Raw genomic sequence first — 24,095 nt, 5'->3', positions numbered from 1 at the left:
TTAGAAAATTCTGAAAAATTTATGTACTAACCCCCGTGTTGTGGGCTTCGTGTAGGTATCCTCAATTCGCAGAAATTCGACAGTTGTCCGGGTCTGTGAATTTTCGGCCAGACAGACCCGCTACCCGAAAAGTCTTCGAACTGGATCTAGATTTTGGCTACCCCACCATTGTCAAACATCCCGAGCGCATTCCTGAAGTCGAAATCGGCAAAGGTAAACCCGAACCTTACTTTTTCACAATTTTCTAGTGCTTAAATAGGATTAAAAATTCATAAAATATTCGTAGTAGCTCAGAAAATTATGATTCTTCTTGCAATAGCCTAATAATATTGCTAAGGACCGCGGGGCAAAGTTTTAGAATTTTTAGAGTTTATTTGGGCAGTTTTTGCAAGAATGATCAATTATAAGGACTAAATTCAAATTTTACGTATTGTGATGGATGACTGATTTGATGGGCCCAGGAGGGGCTGTGTGATGTGATTGAATTATGGATATATGAGTTGCAAATATAAAAGTGTGTTTTGAGCCCTTTTACAGGTTGGGTAGGTCCTAGGTATAGGGGAGACTCTGCCGGATTTTCGGTACAACTTAGGACGTATTTGGTCTTTTCATGATTTGTATTGAGTCAATTGTGTTAAATAATTGTAATGTAATTGTCAGGTGAGCCGATGCCTTTCTTCCTCCGCCTACCGCCACAAAGGACCGTTGTCAAGTCTGTGAGTAAAATATTAATTTTAATTGTAATTTCACTATTATTATATGTTCAAGCATGCCCATGCATCACTTATATGCATATATCTATGTAGATAAACTTTAGGCACAATTTATGTTGCATTCATAACTGTGAAAGTGCCATGTATATTGTTGTGGTAATTTGGAGCAATGTGCGTGCGTTGGCGTGCATGTGATGTGGTGTGGACTATGGATAAGACGGGTAGACACGGCTTGAGATCTTCGCTGGGACTCGGTCCTTCGGGGTAGACAAGGCTTGAGTTCTTCGCTGGGACCCCAATTTGGTTATTAAGTAAAAGTCCGAGCTGAGTTCTTCGATGGCACAGTTGGAATTAAGAGAGCTGTATAGGGGATCAGCTCCCATATATATTATGATTGATATTACCGGGTGCGTGAGTGCTCCAAATTACCTTTTTGATGTTATGATGTGAAATTATTGCTGGTGTTGTATTTCACTTTACAGGATGCATTAGTTTTAGATAGTTATAGAGATTATGGTGAAAATTGATATTTTACTCTCTGAGTCGAACGCTCACTCCTGTTAAATATTTTTCCAGGCCACAGGAGGATATTTTTGAAGTTAACTTGCTTTTCTCCATCGCAGGTCATTTTCTCATGTTTGTGTAATTCTATAAACTTCTACAAATTTCCGCATGTGTTAGAAATATTTAATTGATTCGGGTTTGTAATATAAATTGTTATGTGGACCTGTAAACGTATAATGATATGCATGTTTGATGGACTGGATGAGGGAGCTGAGCTCCCATATATTTTTATGATGATATGAGTATGTGGAGGGTGAGCTGAGCTCCCCAATTGAGTATTTACTGTGTTTACAGGTCGGGTGAGTCAAAAACTCCCCGTTGGAAGGTCCATTTTATGGCCGAACTTTGTCCGGTTGATTTCTTGATATTGGGCCCAAATGGGCCTTAGAGTTGGATTAATGAATAATTAGGCTTACTACGGGCCTCGAGAGCTTTAGGCTGGCCCAGGTCCTAGTGCCGGTCCGGCCCATAGGTTGGGTCGTGACAAATGTGGTATCAGAGCTTAGGCTCCAGATTCTTAGGGATTGATTGTCTAAAGTGTTAGGAAGAGTCTACTAGGAGTCACATGCGGAAAATAGGGTCCATAGAGTTTCTGCTTTATATATTGTGTGTAAACATGAGTCTATAGAGCTATGTAATGTGCAGTTTTGAATTTTGTGGGCTAATGCTGCTGAATTTTAGGAAAATGCGTAGAAGTAGGAGAGCTGTCACTGCACTAGAACCAGATGTGCCTGACGAAGTGTCAGCACAGGATGAGGCGCCTGCCCCGAGGAGGCGGGGTAGGAGGCCTAGAGCTGCTCAAGTAGAAGAGCAGCTGCAACCAGTTCAGGATCAGTCGTTTATAGCACAAGGTCCCATGGACCCCATGGCAGCTACTCTAGCTGGGTTGCAGAGAACCATCCACATGATGGAGCAGTATATGGTCCACCCTCCACAGCAGCAGCAGTCCACCGCACCAAGAGAGGAACCTTACAAACAGATAATTAATTTCAAGAAGTTGGTGCCTGGAACTTATGATGTGTCAGATGATGCATATTGGTTTTTGGATTCCTGCAGACAGGCAGGAACAGAATTGTAGTTGACTGATAGAAGACTAATAGAGTGTATGCAGCATGTCATGGGGCCTATGCCTAGACAATGGATGAATGACTACATATTACCTCGGATGGAGGGTTTGTCGTGGACTCAGTTTGTGGAACTGTTCATCTATCGGTTTGTGCCAGAAAGCTTCATGGATCAAAAGCAATGGGCCTTTGAGGCTTTAAGACAGAATGGCAGGTATGCCCCTACAGTAGTAGCTACAGAAACTATGAAGGTGAAGAGGTTCCTAAAGGGGCTTGATAGGAGGTATGCAAAGCTGGCCATGATGTCGGATCAGTCTTTTGATGTGGTGGTTGACCGAGCCAAACAGATTGAAATTAGCTATGCTGTGGATGACAGCGGAAGAGCAAAGAAAAACAGAGCAGAGGGTTCTTCAGGTGTTCCCCACATGGGTACTACGGATAGTGGTGGCCAAACTAATTACAGAGGAAGAAGTAGGAATAAGAGAAGTGGTTTTAGACATAAATCCCGAGGGTTCAGACCAGGGTACGGATCCAGCAGTGGTCACAGTTCAGGGTACAGCAGTTCTGGGTCTGGTTCAGGATCCTCTTTGGCACCTTGTGCACAGTGTGAAAGAGGACATTCAAGACCTTGTATGATGGGTTTAGGAATATGCTTCAGGTGTGGCCAACTAGGTCACTTTGCTAGGGAATGCCCCATGTTCAGCGAGCTACATATGGGGTCACAGGGTTCTGTTGCAAATGTTCCTCGTCAGTTGTATCCGGGTGCTTCCAAAGATGGCAGTGATGGGCCAGGCCAACAGGGCCGAGGACAAGGGGGACGTGGATTTGGAGGCAGATCAGGAGGTAGAAGTCAGTATCAGGGTTCTGCCACTCAGGGTAGGGGTCAAGCTCGGGTTTTCACCCTGACCCATCAGGATGCTCAGGCTTCAAATGCAGTTGTGGCAGGTATTCTTCTGGTCTGTTCCTATGAGGCTCGTGTTTTAATAGATCCGGGTGCTACGCACTCATTTGTCTCCCCTGTGTTTGCCATGAGATTGGGTAGAAACCCTACAACCTTAGAATGTCCTTTGTCGGTAGCTACCTCACTTAGTGACAACATAGATGTAGATATGGTTTTTTCGGGTAGCTCAGTAGTAGTGGATGGAAAGATCCTCCCAGCAGACTTGGTTCCTCTACCAGTGATAGATTTCGATGTAATTCTGAGAATGGATTGGTTGGCAACTCATTATGCCACTTTAGACTGCAGGAACAAAAAGGTGCATTTCCACATACCTGGTGTGGAAGAGTTTAGCTTTGATGGTGACAGGAGCGTGGCTCCATATAATTTGGTGTCAGCAATTAGTGCTAGAAAAATGTTGAGGCGTGGATGTCAAGGATATTTGGCATTGGTGAGAGATACATCTGTAGAAGGTGTTAACATAGAAAATGTTCCTGTTGTCAGAGAATTCATGGATGTCTTCCCTGAGGAGCTTCCAGGGTTGCCACCAGGAAGGGAAATAGAGTTTTGCATTGATGTTGTGCCGGGTACGAACCCCATTTCAATACCGCCTTACAGGATGACACCAGCAGAATTGAAAGAGCTAAAGGAGCAACTATAGGAGCTTTTGGACAAGGGTTTCATACGTCCGAGCACTTCATCCTGGGGTGCTCCTGTTCTATTCGTGAGAAAGAAGGATGGGTCATTGAGGTTGTGTATTGACTACAGACAGCTGAACAAGGTGACTATGAAGAACAAGTATCCACTTCCTCGGATCGATGATCTGTTTGATCAGCTCCAAGGGGCTAGATTCTTTTCCAAGATAGACCTGCGATCAGGCTACCATCAGTTGAGAATCAGGAATGAGGATGTGTCCAAAACAGCATTTAGGACGAGATATGGTCATTATGAGTTCTTGGTGATGTCTTTTGGACTCACTAATGCACCAGCAGCCTTCATGGACTTGATGAACAGGGTGTTCAAACCGTTTTTGGACCGTTTTGTCATCGTATTCATAGATGACATTTTGGTATACTCTCGGACCGAGGAAGAACAGTGTGGCACTTGAGAATGGTGTTGCAGACTTTGAGGGAGCACTAGCTATATGCCAAATTTTCAAAATGTGAATTTTGGCTAGAAAGCATCTCATTCTTGGGACACGTGGTTTCAAGTGAAGGTATTCAAGTAGATCCCAAGAAAATTAAAGCTGTAACTGATTGGCTTAGGCCTACAACAGTTACTGAGGTGCGAAGTTTTCTGGGTTTAGCTGGCTACTATAGGCGTTTTGTGCAAGATTTTTCCAGGATAGCGGCTCCCCTAACTAAGTTGACTAGGAAGAATGTTCCATTCATTTGGACAGATGACTGTGAGGAGAGTTTCCAGAAGCTTAAGGAGTGTTTAACCACTGCCCCTGTGTTGACACTACCTATGAGCGGTGAAGGATACGCCGTGTACTGTGACGCCTCCAGAGTTGGCCTAGGGTGTGTTTTGATGCAGAATGGAAAAGTAGTGGCTTATGCTTCAAGGCAGCTGAAGAGGCATGAACAGAACTACCCCACCCATGATTTGGAAATGGCGGCTGTAGTCTTTGCACTAAAAATCTGGAGACACTACCTGTATGGTGAAGTGTGCGAGATATACACCGACCACAAGAGTTTGAAGTACATCTTCCAACAGAGGGATTTAAACTTGAAACAGAGGAGATGGATGGAGCTTCTGAAAGACTATGATTGCACTATCCAGTACCACCCTGGGAAGGCCAATGTAGTAGCAGATGCTCTGAGCAGAAAATCTTCTGGCAGTTTGGCGCACATTTCAGCAGAGAAAAGACCGTTGATTCAGGAAATACATGAGTTGATGGATCAAGGTTTAGTCCTAGATCTTTCAGATGAGGGGGTATTGTTGGCTCATTTTTCAGTGAGGCCAGACTTGCGAGACAGAGTTAGAGTTTCCCAGCACAGAGACCAACAATTAATGAAGATCATAGAAAGAGTACAGCAAGGTGAAGGTGGTGAGTTTGGATTTGCCAATGATGGCGCCCTAGTGCAAGGTTCTAGGATATGTGTGCCCGATGTGGACAATCTCAGAGATGAAATCATGCGAGAGGCACACTATACACTGTATAGTGTCCACCCAGGCTCCACCAAGATGTACCATGATGTGAAGGATATCTATTGGTGGAATGGCATGAAGAGAGACATAGCAAACTTTGTGTCCAAGTGCTTGACTTGTCAGAAGGTGAAGTTTGAACATCAGAGACCGTCAGGGAAGCTGCAAGAGCTCTCTATCCCAAAATGGAAGTGGGAAATGATTACTATGAATTTTGTGACTGGGTTGCCTCGTACCACGTGAGGATATGATTCGATATGGGTAATTGTAGACCGTCTAACCAAATCAGCTCACTTCTTGCCTGTGAAGACTACATATTCTGTTGTACAGTACGCCCGACTCTATATTCGAGAAATCGTCAGATTGCATGGAGTTCCGGCTTCCATAATATCTGACAGAGGGCCACAGTTCACTTCTCGATTTTGGAGAAAGTTGCAGGAGGCACTTGGCACACAGTTGAACTTCAGTACGGCTTTCCACCCTCGCATGCATTTGACAAATTGAAGGACAATCCAAACACTGGAAGACATGCTTCCCATGAGTGTTTTGGATTTTGGAGGTCAATGGAATGATCAACTAGCTTTGGTGGAGTTTGCCTACAACAACAGTTACCATTCAAGCATCGGGATGGCACCCTATGAGGCACTCTATGGAAGAAAGTGTAGGTCTCCTCTATGTTGGACGGAAATGGAAGAAGCAAAGGTACATGATGTAGACCTAGTGCAGTACACTTCAGAGATAGTCCCTTTAATCAGTGAACGATTGAAAACAACTTTTCAAGAGGCGTAAGAGTTATGCACCCTGCATTTAAGGGATGTGGAGTTTGCAGTAGGCGACTATGTATTCCTGAAGGTTTCTCCAATGAGGGGAGTCATGAGATTTGGAAAGAAGGGCAAGTTGGCACCTCGGTATATCGGACCTTTTGAGGTTACTGATAGAGTTGGAGCAGTTGCCTACCGGTTGGAGCTACCACCCAACCTTTCTCATGTTCATCCTGTGTTTCACATCTCCATGCTCAGGAAATATATTCCAGATCCTTCCTATGTACTTCAGCCGGATGTAATAGAACTAAAAGAAAACTTGACGTTTGAGGAGCAACCTGTAGCCATAGTGGACTATCAAGTGAGACATCTAAGATCAAAACAGATCCCTATGGTTAAGGTTTTATGGAGGAGCCAGTCAGTGGAACAATGCACCTGGGAGTCAGAACGGGACATGCGTAGCAAGTACCCTTATCTGTTCAATGTGTAATCATGTACTTTATTCTGCCTTGTGTAAAATTCGAGAACGAATTTTCTGTAAGGGGGGAAGAATGTAACACCCTAAAAAATTTTAAATTTTATTATTTTATAAGTAATATTGATATTTTAATTATTTAAATTTTAAGAAAATTATTTGATATTTTTCAGATTTTAAAAATCGGGTTTGATTTTTCGAAAATATAAACTTTGATGATTTTTAAAAATTAATTTAAAGACCACGTGACAAAGCTAAAAATATATTTGGAGTCTACAAATTTTTCTGAGTTTTCTGAAATTTTTGGACCTCGTTTTCAGTCCTGAGGCAGAGTAAAAATTCAAAATTTTGTATTCTGAATCGAATCGGACCGGCCTTCTTCTTCCTTTTTCTTCCTCTCCCGCGCGCGTTTCTCCTTCTCCCTTTCTCTCTCTTTTTCTCTCTCCTCCCTCCTCCCCTTGCTGCGCCGCTACCTCCCCTGCCACCCCAGCTGGCCGGCGCGCCGCCTCACCCCTCTCCCATGGCCGGCCGCAGCCTGGAACGCCGGAAACGGCTCCTGAAGCGATGCGCACGCGCGCGCGACCGTTCGTCTTTCCGGCCAAAATCCGGCCAATCCGGCCACCAATCGGACCGGGTCTTGTGTCTAAACTCATCTACTCGTCGAGAGCTTTCTATAGACACCAAGAACACCGAAATCCATCGAGCGGTTTGTCCAATTTTTGCCTGAGAAGTTTTAGCCCATTTTGACTTTTGGGCTAGATTTCTCACAAACCGTAAACCCCACGAGAAAACCGAGAGTACCAGAGTGCTCCACTCGTCGAGAGCTTCGCGGCAACATAAATTTCGAATTTTTCCGACACCCTTTTTCGGTGGGTCCCATGGAACTTCGCAATGTTTTTCCGAGCATTAAATGAGCTTAGAAAATTCTGAAAAATTTATGTACTAACCCCCGTGTTGTGGGCTTTGTGTAGGTATCCTCAATTCGCGGAAATTCGGCGCTTGTCCGGGTGCGTGAATTTACGCCGCATGCACTACTACCGGAAAAGTCTCCAAACTGGATCGAGGTTTTGGCTACCCCATCATTGTCAGACATCCCGAGCGCGTTCCCGAAGTCGGAATCGGCAAAGGTAAACCCGAACCTTGCTTTTTCACAATTTTCTAGTGCTTAAATAGGATTAAAAATCCATAAAATATTCGTGGTAGCTCAAAAAATTATGATTCTTTTTTCAATAGCCTAGTAATATTGCTAAGGACCGCGGGGCAAAGTTTTAGAATTTTTAGAGTTTATTTGGGCAATTTTTGCAAGAATGATCAATTATCAGGACTAAATTGAAATTTTACGTATTGTGATGGATGACTGATTTGATGGGCCTAGGAGGGGCTGTGTGATGTGATTGAATTGTGGATATATGAGTTGTGAATATAGAAGTGTGTTTTGAGCCCTTTTGCAGATTGGGTAGGTCCTAGGTATAGGGGAGACTCTGCCGGATTTTCGGCACGACTTAGGACGTATTTGGTCTTTTCATGATTTGTATTAAGTCAATTGTGTTAAATAATTATAATGTAATTGTCAGGTGAGCCGGGACAGTCTTCTTCCTCCGCCCAGCCGCCACAGTGACCGTTGTCAAGTCTGTGAGTAAAATATTAATTTTAATTATAATTTCACTATTATTATATGTTCAAGCATGCCTATGCATCACTTATATGCATATATCTATGTAGATAAACTTTAGGCACGATTTATGTTGCATTCATAACTGTGAAAGTGCCATGTATGTTATTGTGGTAATTTGGAGCAGTGTGCGTGCGTTGGCGTGCGTGTGATGTGGTGTGGACTATGGATAGGACGGGTAGACACGGCTTGAGATCTTCATTGACCGGTCCTTCGGGTAAACACAGCCTTGAGTTCTTCATTGGGACCCCGATTTGGTTATTAAGTAGAAGTCAGATTTGAGTTCTTCACGCACGCTTGGAATTAAGAGAGTCAGATAGGGATCACCCCATATATATTATGATTGATATTACCGGGTGCGTGAGTGCTCCAAATTACCTTTTTGATGTTATGATGTGAAATTATTGCTGGTGTTGTATTTCACTTTACATGATGTATTAGTTTTAGATAGTTATAGAGATTATGGTTAAAATTGATATTTTACTCTCTGAGTCGAACGCTCTCTCCTGTTCAATATTTTTCCAGGCCACAGGAGGATATTTTTGAAGTTAACCTGCTTTTCTCCATCGCAGGTCGTTTTCTCATGTTTGTGTAATTCTATAAACTTCTAGAAATTTCCGCATGTGTTAGAAATATTTAATTGATTCGGGTTTGTAATATAAATTGTTATGTGGACCTGTAAACGTATAATGATATGCATGTTTGATGGACTGGATGAGGGAGTTGAGCTCCCATATATTTTTATGATGATATGAGTATGTGGAGGGTGAGCTGAGCTCCCCAATTGAGTATTGACTGTGTTTACAGGTCGGGTGAGTCAAAAACTCTCCGTTGGAAGGTCCATTTTATGGCCGGACTCTGTCCGGTTGATTTCTTGATATTGGGCCCAAATGGGCCTTAGAGTTGGATTAATGAATAATTAGGCTTACTACGGGCCTCGGGGGCTTTAGGCTGGCCCAGGTCCTAGTGCCGATCCGGCCCATAGGTTGGGTCGTGACAAAACTAAAGCCAAACATTTCATTCTTTAATTTCAATTTTAGTTGAAATTTCAAATTTACATTTAAAATTAAGCATTTTTACGTTATTTTAACACAGTAAAAACAATCTTTAAAAAGGAAAAAAAAAAAAAAAAAGCCCTCTAAAACAATCTTACCCTATATAAGGTCCATTGACAAATACTTTATCAGGATGCCATTTTGTACATTAAAAAAAAAAAAAATCAGCAAAACAGAGACCACGCACATTATCTAATATAATACCAATAGCATTTAAAAAAAAGCCTTAAGCCTATATTTGAGTATAATCAATCTCACAAAAATGAATGCTAACGTTTTTCATTGAATAGACACCACGCACATTTATCTTTCCATATGATAAAAGCATGATCACATTTCTAGTGGAGATATATATTTTAAAATAATTTATTTTAAATTTGTTTTGAGTGTTTAGATGAAAATAATTATATTAAGTGGTAATATATTTATAAATTTACGTTTTATATTTATTGTATTTGACATTAAATTGATAAAATTGTTCATACATATCTCATATAGGATTTAAAATATAATCGTGACTCAATTTGTATTTCAGAATTCGATTTCTATTATCGTGACTCAATTTTTTTTAATTAATTTTTAGTTAATCAATATATATATATATATATATATATATATATATATATATATATAAAATATAATACTATTAGAAACATAAAAATATGGAATTATGAATTTGTGTTTTTGTTATATATATGTGTATAAGTTTTTTGTTACACACTATTTTTTAGTATTGACGTCAAGAATTGATATATATATATAAATATTTTATTATGTTTAAATTTTATTAAGTAGCATTAATAAGGATAAAACTACCCTTAATGTCCAATTATTTTAAAATTGTGACATATTAAAAAATTGTAAAATATATTGATTATTAAAATTTATTTTTAGGTTAAGTTTTATTTATAATTTATTAATTTATGTTAAATTTTAATTGTGATTTTATATATTATATATACTTATTTGTATATAATTAAAATTAAGTAATAAATAAATAAATAGCCCCACAAAATAAATTTTTTAGCTTTTGTCAGTAAAAAATTCCTAGCTCAGGCTATCAATTATAAAAAAAAAATACCGATAATTGTTGGCACAACGGTAAGGCGCATTATGTTCTGAAGGAGAGAACACAGATTGGATCCTTATAGAAAACATTATAGAAAACATTATGAGGAGGAACGGGTCCATTCTATTTTGTTCATCAAAGCATATTCAAGATTTCTCATATCCTTTGATGGTGTATGGTTTGGACCCATTGTAAGCAACAAGGGAGTTAGTGCTGCCAACATTATTTTTGAAGGAGATGCCAAACAAGTAAAGATGCTACTGCTGGTCTTATAGAGACTCCTTCAAAAGTGGAAACCTGTACTTTGGATACCTCTCGATTACAAGAATGCTTCTCCAGTGTTCCGTTCCACTTTGTATATTGAGAGTAATTGGGCTGCCCATCCAGTGGCAAGAAAAGCTGTTCTCCTCTTATCCTTCTGTGATGAAGCTAATCTCCACTCCAGGTGAGATGGAAACTGTCCAAGCTACCTTACAAGCTATCAACCCATTGATGTAAAAGATAAAATGGCACTTGACAAAAGATTCTATATTAATCTTCGATAATTTGAGATTAAAAAAAAAAATGCAATAAACGTTGCCTGCGCCTAGTAAAAGAAAAATTGTAACAATCGTCTATTTGAAGTATTTTCTTATAAATATTCAAGCTATAGCTGTAAGCTCCAATTCACCAACGCCTTTAATGCACATATAAAATTTATAGTTTCCTAGTTTTATAGAAGGGAACTAACTCTAATGAACCTGGAGGATTCAACAGCAATGATTACTTAATTTGCACCACAAAAACCAGTAGTAATATGCTTAAAAAAACTGGACTTCAGTCGAGCCAATTGATCCTGTAAAAATTTGTTCAGTCCAACTTTCACACTAGCAAGTTGCACTAGCAGATGAACAAGAAACAAGATACCAAAGTATCGATCCGCATTCAGGACACCAGATACTTTAAAGCTTAATAACACAGAATTCTACAGTTATGTATCAAAAAGAGTGGAAAAAGAGAGAGGAAATGTTACACAGGATCACAATCTGACTTGTAAAAGACAAAAGCCTGATGGAACTTCAATTATCTGTGATATGTAGAAAATAAGAACAAAAGTGGTTTTAGCTTTGAAACACTAGATGCCAGAAACATTAAGAAAATGTACTTTTTGAGTACTAGCAGAAATCATCAATTACCAAAGATGAAAATCAACACAAACCAACAACTAAACCACATAACTTAATAGTGATAGGTTCCTCTTCCTCCTACCCTTTTCTTTATCAATCTCCTCTCTTTTCTCTTTCTATCTCTTTCCAACAAACACAGGACCAGTGTGGCTGCTGTGCCAGCACTGACTATGCATTTCACTTGAGTAATTTCAAATCTCAAAGGCAATCGTAAGTTTACCATCACTAGCAAATTATGCAGAAAAAAGAAACTTTTTTGTTCTCCTAAATCAAACAAAGTTAAGCAACAATAACCCATCAGTACTTAGCCTGCAGAAACAAATGCAACTAATATATATACACCGTTTTGTGAATTTGAATGGTTATTCATCTATGAAATGCAGCTTCCCCCTCCTTTTGCAGAGGGGTTGTCACCATAAATCCATCGATGCCCTTCTGCTCACAATGAGTCATCTTGCTAACTGCTACTGCACCAAAGCTCACCCTCCTACACTATGTATCCATATAGGCATAGAACTAGAATAGCAGACTTCACACAATCATAAAACACAAAGATAAATAAAAAGCAATAACATTTAAACAACAATTTACAGACACAAAAAGCACAACAATTCAAAGATACAAGAAAAATGTAAAAATCTATTCTGTGTTAGAATCAATATGCCAATTTATACATGACAAAGGAGAAGAGCTCAATGGCATCGAAGAATTACAACAGACTTCCAATCTACCTCGAAATTGTTCCTCACTGATCTTTAACAAAGCACGTAGAGGGAAATACATACCCTTCTCTACACAGGATTGGTGCCTCGGCTTAATCCTATTTTCTAAACTAAATGAAAAGTACTGTGGAAACTCTTTGAGCTCCTTCAAATCTCTTCCCATTTCCACCACGAAATAATTCAATTTTGGCTCAATATTGTCTTTTATACTGTAATTAAAGAGTGGGGGAAACCTCCTAAACATGGATTTGGCGTCTTTACAAAGGAAACCCATTTTCTCAAAGTATTCAATTCTCGGTAATAGTTTGTCTTCCACGCTACAGGAAAGCAAAGAAGTGTGTTTGTTTACCTCTTCTATGCCAATGCTTTGGAGGAAGTACAGGGTGGGACGCAGCCGCTGCTTGACGCTGGAGACGAGCAATCTGGGCCGTCGATTGATGACGCGCTTAATATCGAAGCCGTTGACACGGGCTTCCCGGAGGAGGAAGGTGAAGACGGGAAGGATGGTGGAGGCATTGGAGGCGAGGATTTCTGGGCACATGGAAACAATCCGGCGGAACTCCAGGGAGTTGAAATTCATGGAGAGAAATAAATCGACCATGGATTTTATATCAGCGAGGGAGGCAGAGAGAATGATCGGACGATGGTGGTCGACGAGGGAAAATATGTCGATACCTATGGAATCAAGGTAAAGCATTTTCTCTTGAAAATCTGCATTGGGTGGTGCAGGCGGAGGAGGGTTATTAAGAGGTGCAGATAAGGAGGGGATTTCAGTTATTTTGGGGGGCTTGGGAGGGATAGAAACGGTGTTTGTTTTGGAGGAAAGGGAGGGAAAATGAAGAGTTCTTGAGCAAGAAAGTGAGGGAAAATGATGGTGAGAAGAGGAAAAATTGTGGAGACTGAAAGGGTAAGGAAATGAGGATTTGTGGTTCGAGAAGAAATGGATTTTCTCTTGCATTGTTGCAGTGAGAGCTACATGGTGGGGCTTGAGAGAGGGAAGAAGAAAGTAAATTGTGATTCCTGTGGTGGGTAAGGATAATGCTCCAAAATTATGATTTGAAGATGATCAGCTAATGCTATCTGAAATCTGAACCTGAAAATGGCTAAGTGTAGTTTGGATGGGCTGGGCTTGGCTGTCCAGCTCTGTTTCTATAAAACCCAAGCCCACCAATTCTGCCAAACCAGTCTCGTCTTTGGATATTATCTTTTGTCTTCACCAATCAGTTCTCCGTCTTTGAAGTGAGAGGGTTAGTGCTTACTAGTGGTCTCCGCTTCGTCTCTTCCATCAAAAGAAGAAGAAATGGCTTGTTCAGCTACTTCAACCACCGGTCTCATCTCCTCAATAGCCGCCACCACCAAATCCATGGTTTCTCCCATCTCAAAACCCTCTCACCTACCTCTCCCCAGTTCCTTCTTTGGCCACCGTAAGCCTCTCCAATCTCGCGCCTCTCGATCCATCTCATTGAATCGTGGCTCTTATTCCAGGAAGAGCTTCGTTGTCAAGGCCAGTGTAAGTCATATTTTTAGATTCGTTGATTTTGAGATAAACAATTGTTCAGTTTGACTACTATTATGCTAAGTATAGTGATAATTTTGTCTAGTCACGAAACCCTGTAATTTAGTTTCTTTGTGCTTTTTGTTTTGTATATCTTCGTGCAGGGTGAGCTTCCACTGGTTGGAAATACAGCACCAGATTTCGAGGCAGAGGCTGTTTTTGATCAGGAGTTCATTAAGGTACGTTTAATGAGGACAATGCTGTGAAATATTAGGTTGTTGTAGGGAGCTGACAGTTCTTGCAAAATGCTGAATAATGGGACTGTCTGTGAAATATGCACTTCTGGCTGCGAAATGTGCTTTGAGTAATTTATAGGTTGTCAGCTGAGTGACTATACTTTTCCAAGATACATTGTGAAAATTGTTTTGAGAAGGTGGATTATGTTCTTTTGCCTTGTGGTTGTGATATTATGTTATGTATTTTGATTCTGTTTTGACTGGTCATCTGTTGTTTCAGGTTAAACTCTCAGAATATATTGGGAAGAAATATGTGATTCTCTTTTTCTATCCATTGGACTTCACATTTGTTTGCCCCACAGGTTTGTTTTATGCTTATCAAAATATAAAGTAGAAATTTTGGCGACAGACAGTGAGTCCTAATTGTTATTCTCCATTCTTATACTCTCATTTGCAGAGATCACTGCTTTCAGTGACCGCTATGCAGAGTTTGAGAAGCTAAACACTGAAATATTGGGTGTTTCTATCGACAGTGTGGTAAGTTTCTTGTCAAGAAGAAAGAAAATTTCAATGACTTATGCAACTGACTTCATCTTTTGGTGATAGTTTTTATTTTATTTTATTTTTTTAATTTTTATTTAACCTAATGCGTTGCTGTCTTTCTGTGGATGCTTGTACAAATATTCTCATTGAGAATGTGGCTTTAGCAAATCTCCTAGATGACTCTATGTATTTTTCGTATCTTATTAAGAATACGGCCCTAAACAATCTCGTTTAGATTATGGATCTGGACATGGCAGAACACCTGTGTGTGTGTTTTCACACAGTTGGATTTGTATGATAGGATTTATGCAGGCATTGTGATGCAGTATAGGAAGATGAAGATCCCAACACAATTTAGGAATTATTTTTAATGTAAAATTAGTAAATTTAAGAGTTTTATTATTTAGGAAAGTATTTTTATTGTTTAGGAAATTTATTATTGTGTCTAATATTTCCTAGTTTATATTCCTAATTAGATATGAATTACGATTTCCTAATCCTAATTTGACTAGGATTGGAAGCTTTATACATAGAGCTAATTTTCTATTATTCAGGAGGTTTTGACCATGATTATTAATTGAGAATAATACAATTGAGAATTGGTTCTCTTTTTATTAAGGATTTGTTCCTTGTTTCTCGTTGTTCTACATCACTTTGCAGCCAGAAAAGACTCATAAATTTTTCTTCTTCTTCTTCTTCTTCTCTCTCTCTCTCTCTCTCTCTCTCTCTCTCTCCACGGCTCCACCTTTCACCTTATCTCTATTACCTTGTTTATCTACTTGATTTCGGGATAATGACAGTGGTTTTTAAGATTTGGTTCTTTTTGAAAATATGTTCTGATAACCTTCTTTTTTTCCCTTTTCTGAAATGATCAACTGAGATGATCGTCAAAATTGAGAAAATAAAGAGGATTTTGATTGAAAAAAAAAATGAAAAAGGTGCTTAATTGTGAAAAATCTCAATTTTATTTTGGTAATAACTTCGTAGATTGTGTGTAAAATATATGCTGTACATTAAGCTTGTGACCAGAAGTCAGTTGTTAGTTTGTGTTATTGATAGACCATTGTTGAACAGCTGCTATATTAGGTTTTCTTCTGTCTTTAGTAATTTGTACTCGATTTGCAATTGCAATTGTAAATGGAATTTAAACTTTGCTGTTTTACAGCAAATCCAAATTGCTTATTGATCCTGATTCTCTTATGTGCAGTTCTCCCACCTTGCATGGGTTCAAACTGATAGAAAGTCAGGCGGTCTGGGAGATTTGAAGTATCCCTTGATATCTGATGTCACTAAATCAATTTCAAAATCTTATGGGGTGCTAATCCCTGATCAGGTATGGCAAATGCTCATTTTTGTCAAATCTCATCCTAAAGAGCATAATGGTTTTTGTTTCTTAATTTATTGGTTTCTTTCTTCTATCTCTCTCTCTCCGTAAGTTATTTTGACAACCTTGTGAGTGCACCCACGCACAAATCACACTTTTTATGTGTTAGCACTTAGCAGTCTTGTCTTTGATATAACCCTTGCATCTGGTTGTCATAGGAACTATTTTTATTTTATCAAGACAAGCAATGGTTTACCTTGTTCATTTTGCGTTATGCTTATGCATGCTTACATATTTTCAACGTCCTGATTCTCTGATAACATGTTGGGATCAGTACTCATCTGTTTATGGTTGTCACTGATCTTCTGCATGCTGCCTAGATCATCGAGTTTCATACTTTTCTCTTAGAACGTTTGGCGTTGATGTCAGGGAATTGCTTTGAGAGGACTTTTCATTATTGACAAAGAAGGAGTAATCCAACACTCCACCATTAACAATCTTGCTATTGGGCGAAGTGTTGATGAGACCTTGAGAACACTCCAGGTGATTATGATTAATGATTCAAAACGTTGGAACAATGATTGTCTAAAATACAAGGATTTTTTTTTATTTAGATCAACTTTGTTTAAAGGACTATAGAAGTACTAGTTAGTATATGTTTTGTGATGATCTAATCGGATTTCATTCCTTATATTTATGCTTGCATCAGGCATTGCAATACGTTCAAGAAAATCCAGATGAAGTTTGCCCAGCAGGATGGAAGCCTGGAGAGAAGTCCATGAAGCCTGACCCGAAGCTGAGCAAGGAGTACTTCGCAGCAATATAAGAGTGATTAGCATTGACATCCCAAATTTCATATCGATTTCAGATAGGGAGATGTAAACCATTTTTGTTGTTTCTCATGTAATGTCTCTTTAGGCACGTGATTAAGAGCAGTTTCTGGAATAAGGGCATTGGGAGAGAACATGCCTTGCTTCTGTTGTTTTTGTGAAAAGGATTGATGCAGCAAACAAAATGGCCTCATTTAATTCCTTGTTTATATTTGTGTGTTACTGATTGTTTTGTAATGTTAAAAGCCTATAAATAAATAAACAACGCCTTGGAAATTTCAGTAGAATGCAATTGCATGGTTGCGAAAAGCTGAGGGAAGTACCGTTGGTAGTCGATGAAATTTCATCATTGAATTCTTGCCCGACAAGCCTAGTAATTGGGACATAATTGCATCAGTTACTTTTAACCATGGAGAAAAAAATAATAATAATAAACTGAAAGGTAATTTTATTTATTATTTTTTTAACCGAAATATAGGTCAGAAGAGGTGGGCATTGATGAGGCCCAGGTTTAAACAAACAGTCCGTCAACCCCGCCCGCTAGAAATCTAATAGCTTCAGGAGATCTCCACCGTAGTATTGCAGCAGACGCACCCCAGCAGCCGAAGGCTGTGGGCACAGACCACGGCCACAAACTTCACAACGAAGCTGGAAAGGACAAAACATCGAAGCCTCGCCACAACTCATATGAAGTCTGATTTACATGTAAATTTTTTTTTAAAAAAATTTTCATAATATTATTTATTTATAAGTGTTTTATATTTTAATAAAATTATTAAAATTTAAAAAATAGTCTCTTTAAAAGGAGAAAGTCCATAATTTAATTTTTTTTATTAAAAAAATATTCTTTATTAATTTATTTTTAAATATTTTAAACACAAAAAAAATATAAAAATAAACGGAGGCTAAATAAATTGATCAAATATGAGGCGCGAATCAATAAATTATAGACACTTATTCTCATAACTTAAAGAAATAGATTAGATTGAGTCCAACTTATAATTATATCATGGTTTGACCTGTTAATAATTAATCTTAATTAGTTAATTTTAAACGCAATTAGACGTTACTAACAAGAGATCATGTGAACACCAGCTTGAATTCAAAGTTGATTATAATTTATAATATATCCTCCACAAAAAATGGATATTCTCTCCGCTGTCGTTGTTGAAACGTTGCTGATTAAAAACGCAGACCCAATTTAATTATTTAATTATATACTTAAAATTAGTTTATTATGTCTCCATGTGCTGTTCATGAAACATTTAATTTGCAATCATATCCATAGTTGCTCATAATTTTATAACAAGGAATATTTTATGTTTTTTTTAATATATAATATTATATTTTTATGTATATTATTCTAAGTGCTTTTTTTTAATTCATTTAAAATCAAATTATCAAGCTCCAATAATTCAGGAATATCAAATGAATAATGTATAGGGTTAAAATTTGTTTTTAATTTAGTTGGATGAATAATATTTAATTCAATATTTTTAAAATAAGGCAGTTAAAAGTAAATATTTAGATTTAAGTTTTTACTTTTTTAATTCTTTACTTAAACTCTGTACGGTCACAGAATTTTAATCAAAATTAAAACATTATTATTTAGAGATTAAAAATTATTTATAAAAACTTAATTTTTAAAAATTAAAATAGCGTTTTAATTAAAATTAACAAGCTATTTTAATCTTTAATAGCTAATTACTAACTACTAATATCTTAGAGTTAATAGTTAATAAACAACTAACAGTTATTAAAATAATTAATATTATTAAATATAGCTTTAAAAAAAAAAAAGATTATCTAAGGATGAACTAAGGACAGAGACAAAAAGCATTTCATTTTCATTTTCATTGAATCCTTCCTTCTCTGTTTTCACAAAAAAGGTAAAGACCAGAACATCATATACAATTTTTTTTTTTTTTTTTTTTATTTGATAAGAGACATTGTGTTTGCTCGGCCACCACCCCACCCCCCGGGTGCGCCACATGTACGGTATTCTACACCGTATAAAAAGTTATATACCAACTAGGCAAAAACCTCAAAATGATCCATTTGCATATACTCCAATGGAGCTACGAGGTAGCTACTCCTGATCCAGGCACATAATTTAGTCTGTCAACTTCCTCCCATACTAGCTTGGATGTTATTTCATTGTGTTCGGCTTCGTATTCCTGCCACGTGTCATTTAACCAGATACATTAACATTACTGTTTATATACTAATCAAATAAACTTTGGTATGAATCCAATCAAAAAGGGAAGAAAAATACTAATCAAATTAAGCAATCAAAATTACAGTGACCACTACTCATTCTCAACTATTAAAGTGGGGGCACCACTATAAATGGGAATGTATGGGAATTTAAGGCACATAAATTCTCACTTAAACAAGTCTTAAGTCTAAACTTTGATTAACCATTTTCTTTCTGAAATTTGAAGCTGAACCAGAAGAAGGTTCTCTACTATTTCTGTAGGTATTTACCTCAAGTTGTCTGACCAATTGCTTGGCAGTTGGTGCAGAAACGATAATGCGACGTGAGCTAGGAGATATGAAGCCCTCATCAACGGCCTTATCAATGAAAGACAACAATGAATTATAGAAGCCGTCAACATTCAAGAGACCCACCTGCAAAAAGATTTCATTATTGATTTGAATAAACTATAAGGCATCAATGTGTCAGCATCTAACAATAATATTAAAAAAAGTTATCCAGTAAAGCAACCTAATATACAAAACAAGAACCACCTTCTTTTGACCGGCCATTTTAAGGTTACTGGAGAATTTTCTTTCTCCCATTCAAACGGAGATAATCCTTATCAATATTAATAATGGAAATCATGTAGCATGATCATGATTGAAAAGAATATCTTAAGCTATCTTCCATGTGAATCCATCGGAGTACCACATGATTTGATTCGTTGGTCCTTGCTAAATTGATAAAAATTTATTGACCAAGGGAGGGGGAGGGGGAGCATTAGCTAGCTATTTCTTTTTCTTTTTCAAGTGCGCGGAACACCAACAAATTAAGAGCCGTGTACTCAAGAAACATGGCATATCAAACATGTTTCATCAAGCTATTAAGCTTAGGGACCGGCTACAAATATTTTAACATGTGAAATCGAATATATTAATGGGAATTCCAGACCCATCATACGTGACATCATGTCTATGCAACAATATGAGTCTATGATAAGTGTTTGAACAATAGCATTTAAAATTCAGTTGCAAGAACCCATTACTATTCAATTGGCTGCTGAAACCATACATCCCATGTATTTATTATCTTTGATTCCCTTAACCAGATAATTTTACTTTTTTTTCCGTTTTCTGTTGTGGAGATAGGGTGGGGTGGAAGACATATTGGACATGTTTGTTTCTTAGGATTCCGTTCCCACCCTCAAAGTCCTTTCTTTATTTTTATAATTTCTTCAAATATTCCTTAAAGAAGTCCCCTTATTCCTATAATAAAGGACTGAATGAGTTTGATTTCTTACTTAAAGGTAATATATATATATATATATATATATATATATATATATATATATATTTTATTGTCTTTTTCATGTTCGATATATATATATTCTTATTCAAGAAATTTTTTTTTTTTTTAATCTTAATTTAAGGTACAGAAAAGGTATTCAAATTCTAACTGAAAATGATAACAAATATAACTTTTTCATGCATGTCCCTAGCTTCGGTGGTTGGGGATTCTATGCTTTTTTTGCTAATAACATTTAAATTATGTCATTTTCCTTTTGTCATTTTAGTAGTTTATTTCCTAAAAGATTATTTCGTATTTTTTACATTTTCTGGTGAATGTTTCATTTTGTCAAAAGAAATTTGCATATAAATTGCTTGTCATCAAACTTTTGGTTTAAAATGGAACAAGAGAAGAACATTTCTTACAGGTTTGCGATGAATACCAAGCTGAGCCCATGTAATAACTTCCAGCAATTCTTCAAGGGTGCCATAGCCCCCTGTCATCAATAAATGTCGCACGTCAGGTCATAATAAAATTATAGTGTATGTATGCTTTATACTATAAAATAACTTGTCATTTTGTGATAATCCTGATTTGTGGATCAAATCTAAAGCCCCACCAGCAATGAAATTTATGGACGAAACCCTTACCTGGAAGGGCTATGAAAGCATCAGCTTGGCGTGCCATCTCAGCTTTCCTTTGATGCATATCAGAAACAGCTCTTACTTCTCCAACAGTCTGACCAATTATCTGTAACCATAGCTTATGTTAATCCTACTGCTTCAAAACTTGTCATCAGGCAATGTCTAATTTAGTTCCACAAAGCATGTCGCCAATAGTAACTAAGCGCATTAATTCATTATCCAGTAAACCTTGTTTGAACCTATAAAAGTGCCTACTAAATGCAGAAAGCAACCAAAGAAATAGGGTCATCCACAAACGTTGAAAGACAAAATAAATGCAGCTACAGATAGAGACCTATCACCAAAAGTACTCATAATTGCCTTTGTACTTGCACACTAGTAAAGATGAAGTTATTACATACAATAAGCAAAAGACCAAAAGAAGAATTTCCTTTGTACTAGTGTCTCAACGCACCTCTCTGGGCATTAGTGTCTTTGGAATAACTCTGCAAAACAATTAGAAACCATAACTTTTAGTAACAAATGCTTTCTACAACTTTAGGGAATTATCTAAATAGAATGCATTATTTCCAGAAATCGAACCTAAAGTTGATGATTAAATGGTACAAATGAAAGTTTCAATACAAAGTTAACGTGATATGCTTGCTCCTTCAATCTATAAATTTATTAAGCATATGAAAATTGTAACAGGTGTAACAAGGTCTTTATGAAAATAAAGTGGTGATCCCTTTATTTATTCATGAACTTTGTCTTCTAAAAAGAAAGAGAAGTACTCTCTAATCAATGCCTTAAAGTTTAGGTACTTTCTACCAAGCTTTTCAGTATCTTTTCCTCCTAATTGGAAGACATTGTATTGCACTGACATTGCAAGGACCATAACGAATTCACTTTACCCAACTGAACAAGGCTGAGCAAAAAGAGCCTCCCTGAACATTAGTTAAAACGAATTAAAAAAAAAAAGACCTTAGTTAACAAATTCTTGTGGATACTACACGACAGACCATGTTTATGAATAATGATAATTCAGAAATTAGTATTTAGTATTATGTTCATAGTCCCTGAAAACTGAAAAAAGCAATGTTTCCCCCTTTTTTGTATGGTTTCGAAGGAAAAAGAAAATTGTAGGATTCCCTTTTTCTGTATGGGCCAACATTTGATCCTATGATGTTTGGCTTTGAGCAGGTTTGCGAAATGAGAACTCGAGTCCCACTTCATAGAAAATTGGGAAACTTTGCATGGCTCTAGTGACAAAATAATGAGGAATGCTATTGCTAACCAATTTCAATGTCCCTTGGAAGAAGATAACTCTCATGAGAAAAAACGATGCTTGTCTTTATTTTTTACTAGGCATTCCAAGATAAAGATTGAAGACCAAGTTAGAGAGAGAGAGAGAGAGAGAGAGAGAGAGAGAGAGAGAGAGAAACTAACCCTAGAACATGGCGCCCACCATCATGAACTACCTGAGAAACAAGACCCATCAATCCCACGCTCCCACCTCCATAGACCAAATCAATCCTTCTCTCCACCTTCAAAACCCATCGAAAATCAAACCCGTTAACACGTGTCTCCACAGTGTCCAATCATCAACAAAAACACTATATATTACCATAGTTTAGCTAAAAGCAAATTACAGACAACAACAGCGATAATAATAATAATAATAATAATAGTAATAAGCTTGGAGTGGATGACTAGCGAGTGAAAAAAACATTCTTGAAAGAATCCCATAAACAAAAATCATGGTGGTTTGGTGATTGAAGCTTGTGGAAGTGCCCCCAAGGTTTCTAACAACACGTTTAAAGGAGTCATGATACCAAGGCAGCACGTTTGGTTCCCCAGGGAACAGCGCAATTCTTTTTTCCATTTGTTGTCAATAAATTTAAAAATACAAATTAAAAAAAAGAAAAAAAAAACAAAACAAAAACAAGGATCATGTAAGAAGGCTGCTCAACTGACAGGCAGGTTACAGCTAGCAGCCTTTCATGCTAAACATAAACCCTAAACCTTCTGTCCCTTATTAGGTTAATTAACCCAACAATCATAAGCCCACGTTGAGTCCTTGTTTCTTGCAATTTTCAACTTACAGCCAGGTTGCAGCACACCACCATCACCATCAACACCACAGCCATTGGGAAAGAGAAGAAATCGAAACCAAGGAAAATGTATTTTGCAATAAAAACACAAACTTTAAAAGGTAAAAAAAAAAAAAAAGGACCAAATATCAAAAGAAAGAAATATTCTGACAAAAAACAAACACTTCAACATCAATGACAGAAAAACTAGATACATCTATGGCAGAAAAATGAAGAGGAAGTTCAATTGCACCCTGTCAATAACCAAGACCACCGAAGAAATCTTACGTTGGATAAAAACTCATGTGGAATTCTAATGAATCCCCAAGAACCAAAATGACAATCTAAAATCTTCACAAAGGGATCAGAAATAACTCTGGGCAGCTACCTAGGTGAGTTTCTTTCTAAGACCCAGAAACAGAGAGAGAGAGAGAGAGAGAGAGAGAACCGAAATGGGTTCAGATTGAGATTGGCTTGTACAGTTCTATGAAGAAAAATGAATAAGAATCAAAAGAAACAGAAGGAGATTCCAATATATATGTAAAGTATATTACCAATTCTTTGCCCAACTCAACAGCGGCTTCTTGATAGCTGGCTTTCTTGCCCGTACTGCTACCACAGAAGACACAAATTCTCTGGAACCTGGACTTAATTTCTTCCATATGAGCTTCAAGTATGAAAAACAAATCGGATGGAGAACTGGGAATGAGAACAAAGTGAGAATTTGTTTAAATATAGAAAAAACACTCAAGCTAGCGATAACTCATCGGCCAAGTATACATATTTCTCATTTTTTTATTTAATAAAAATTTTTATTAAATTGAAATAATAAATAGATAAAAAATTTTAAATTAAATGATAAATTTTAAAATAAATAGATAAGAAGTTTTAAATTTAAAATCTCTCATTTTCTCATGTATTTTAACTTATTTATTTTAATCCTACTGGCTAATTAAAAATAATATTTGTAATAAAAGAGCGAAATGTGCATATGTTACTCTGCTGTGCATGATTATAGAACTCGATGCATGTTTTCCATTCCAACAATTGTTTTCCGCCAAGTGGTGCAGATGTTTGAGAGCGCAGATCACAAGTTGCCACGTGAACGCCAGTCAACT

General features: G+C 37.4%; 3 protein-coding genes across 6 annotated transcripts; 1 reads left to right on the top strand and 2 right to left on the bottom strand.

Moving 5' to 3' along the window:
* Nucleotides 1-10,623: 10,623 nt before the first annotated feature.
* Nucleotides 10,624-13,391, bottom strand: LOC110631983 (transcription termination factor MTEF1, chloroplastic). Of its 3 annotated transcripts, none has more exons than XM_021780047.2 (2): nt 12,696-13,391; nt 10,624-10,936 (listed from the first exon to the last, which is right to left on the bottom strand). In XM_021780047.2, exons 1-2 carry the CDS (start codon nt 13,302-13,304, stop codon nt 10,925-10,927), a joined length of 621 nt encoding a protein of 206 aa, XP_021635739.2. In that variant the 5' UTR covers nt 13,305-13,391; the 3' UTR covers nt 10,624-10,924. The 3 variants fall into 3 exon arrangements, with proteins under 3 accessions (XP_021635739.2, XP_058003381.1, XP_058003382.1); XM_058147398.1 differs by lacking the exon at nt 10,624-10,936 and adding an exon at nt 11,256-12,116; XM_058147399.1 differs by lacking the exon at nt 10,624-10,936 and adding an exon at nt 11,256-12,111.
* A 140-nt stretch (nt 13,392-13,531) lies between these two features.
* Nucleotides 13,532-16,983, top strand: LOC110631985 (2-Cys peroxiredoxin BAS1, chloroplastic). The gene is made up of 7 exons (XM_021780049.2): nt 13,532-13,856; nt 14,006-14,080; nt 14,358-14,439; nt 14,535-14,614; nt 15,828-15,953; nt 16,374-16,487; nt 16,654-16,983. The coding sequence occupies exons 1-7, from the start codon at nt 13,647-13,649 to the stop codon at nt 16,768-16,770; spliced, it is 804 nt and encodes a 267-aa protein (XP_021635741.2). The 5' UTR covers nt 13,532-13,646; the 3' UTR covers nt 16,771-16,983.
* A 1,785-nt stretch (nt 16,984-18,768) lies between these two features.
* On the bottom strand, nt 18,769-23,735 carry LOC110632006 (cytokinin riboside 5'-monophosphate phosphoribohydrolase LOG7). 2 transcript variants are annotated; one of them, XM_021780086.2, is made up of 7 exons: nt 23,532-23,735; nt 22,334-22,431; nt 21,360-21,390; nt 20,912-21,011; nt 20,687-20,757; nt 19,262-19,405; nt 18,769-18,951 (listed from the first exon to the last, which is right to left on the bottom strand). In XM_021780086.2, exons 1-7 carry the CDS (start codon nt 23,637-23,639, stop codon nt 18,853-18,855), a joined length of 651 nt encoding a protein of 216 aa, XP_021635778.2. In that variant the 5' UTR covers nt 23,640-23,735; the 3' UTR covers nt 18,769-18,852. The 2 variants fall into 2 exon arrangements, with proteins under 2 accessions (XP_021635778.2, XP_058003380.1); XM_058147397.1 differs by lacking the exon at nt 23,532-23,735 and adding an exon at nt 23,266-23,444.
* Nucleotides 23,736-24,095: the final 360 nt, after the last annotated feature.

This window comes from Hevea brasiliensis, chromosome 5 (assembly GCF_030052815.1).
Source record: "Hevea brasiliensis isolate MT/VB/25A 57/8 chromosome 5, ASM3005281v1, whole genome shotgun sequence".
Lineage (NCBI taxonomy): Eukaryota > Viridiplantae > Streptophyta > Magnoliopsida > Malpighiales > Euphorbiaceae > Hevea > Hevea brasiliensis.
This window is presented reverse-complemented; position numbering and strand designations above follow the sequence as displayed.

What these genes read in the sequence shown, in the direction of transcription:
- LOC110631983 (XM_058147398.1), bottom strand. Translation starts at nt 13,304, where the DNA reads ATGCAAGAGAAAATCCATTTCTTCTCGAACCACAAATCCTCATTTCCT. An exon ending in AAAGCATTGGCATAGAAGAG is followed by an intron (nt 12,117 to 12,695) that starts GTAAACAAACAC and finishes ATGGATACATAG; the next exon opens with TGTAGGAGGGTGAGCTTTGG.
- LOC110631985 (XM_021780049.2), top strand. Translation starts at nt 13,647, where the DNA reads ATGGCTTGTTCAGCTACTTCAACCACCGGTCTCATCTCCTCAATAGCC. An exon ending in TTGATCAGGAGTTCATTAAG is followed by an intron (nt 14,081 to 14,357) that starts GTACGTTTAATG and finishes CTGTTGTTTCAG; the next exon opens with GTTAAACTCTCAGAATATAT. An exon ending in AGACCTTGAGAACACTCCAG is followed by an intron (nt 16,488 to 16,653) that starts GTGATTATGATT and finishes TGCTTGCATCAG; the next exon opens with GCATTGCAATACGTTCAAGA.
- LOC110632006 (XM_021780086.2), bottom strand. Translation starts at nt 23,639, where the DNA reads ATGGAAGAAATTAAGTCCAGGTTCCAGAGAATTTGTGTCTTCTGTGGT. An exon ending in AGACACTAATGCCCAGAGAG is followed by an intron (nt 21,012 to 21,359) that starts GTGCGTTGAGAC and finishes CTATGGTTACAG; the next exon opens with ATAATTGGTCAGACTGTTGG. An exon ending in TTGGTATTCATCGCAAACCT is followed by an intron (nt 19,406 to 20,686) that starts GTAAGAAATGTT and finishes ATCTTTTTGCAG; the next exon opens with GTGGGTCTCTTGAATGTTGA.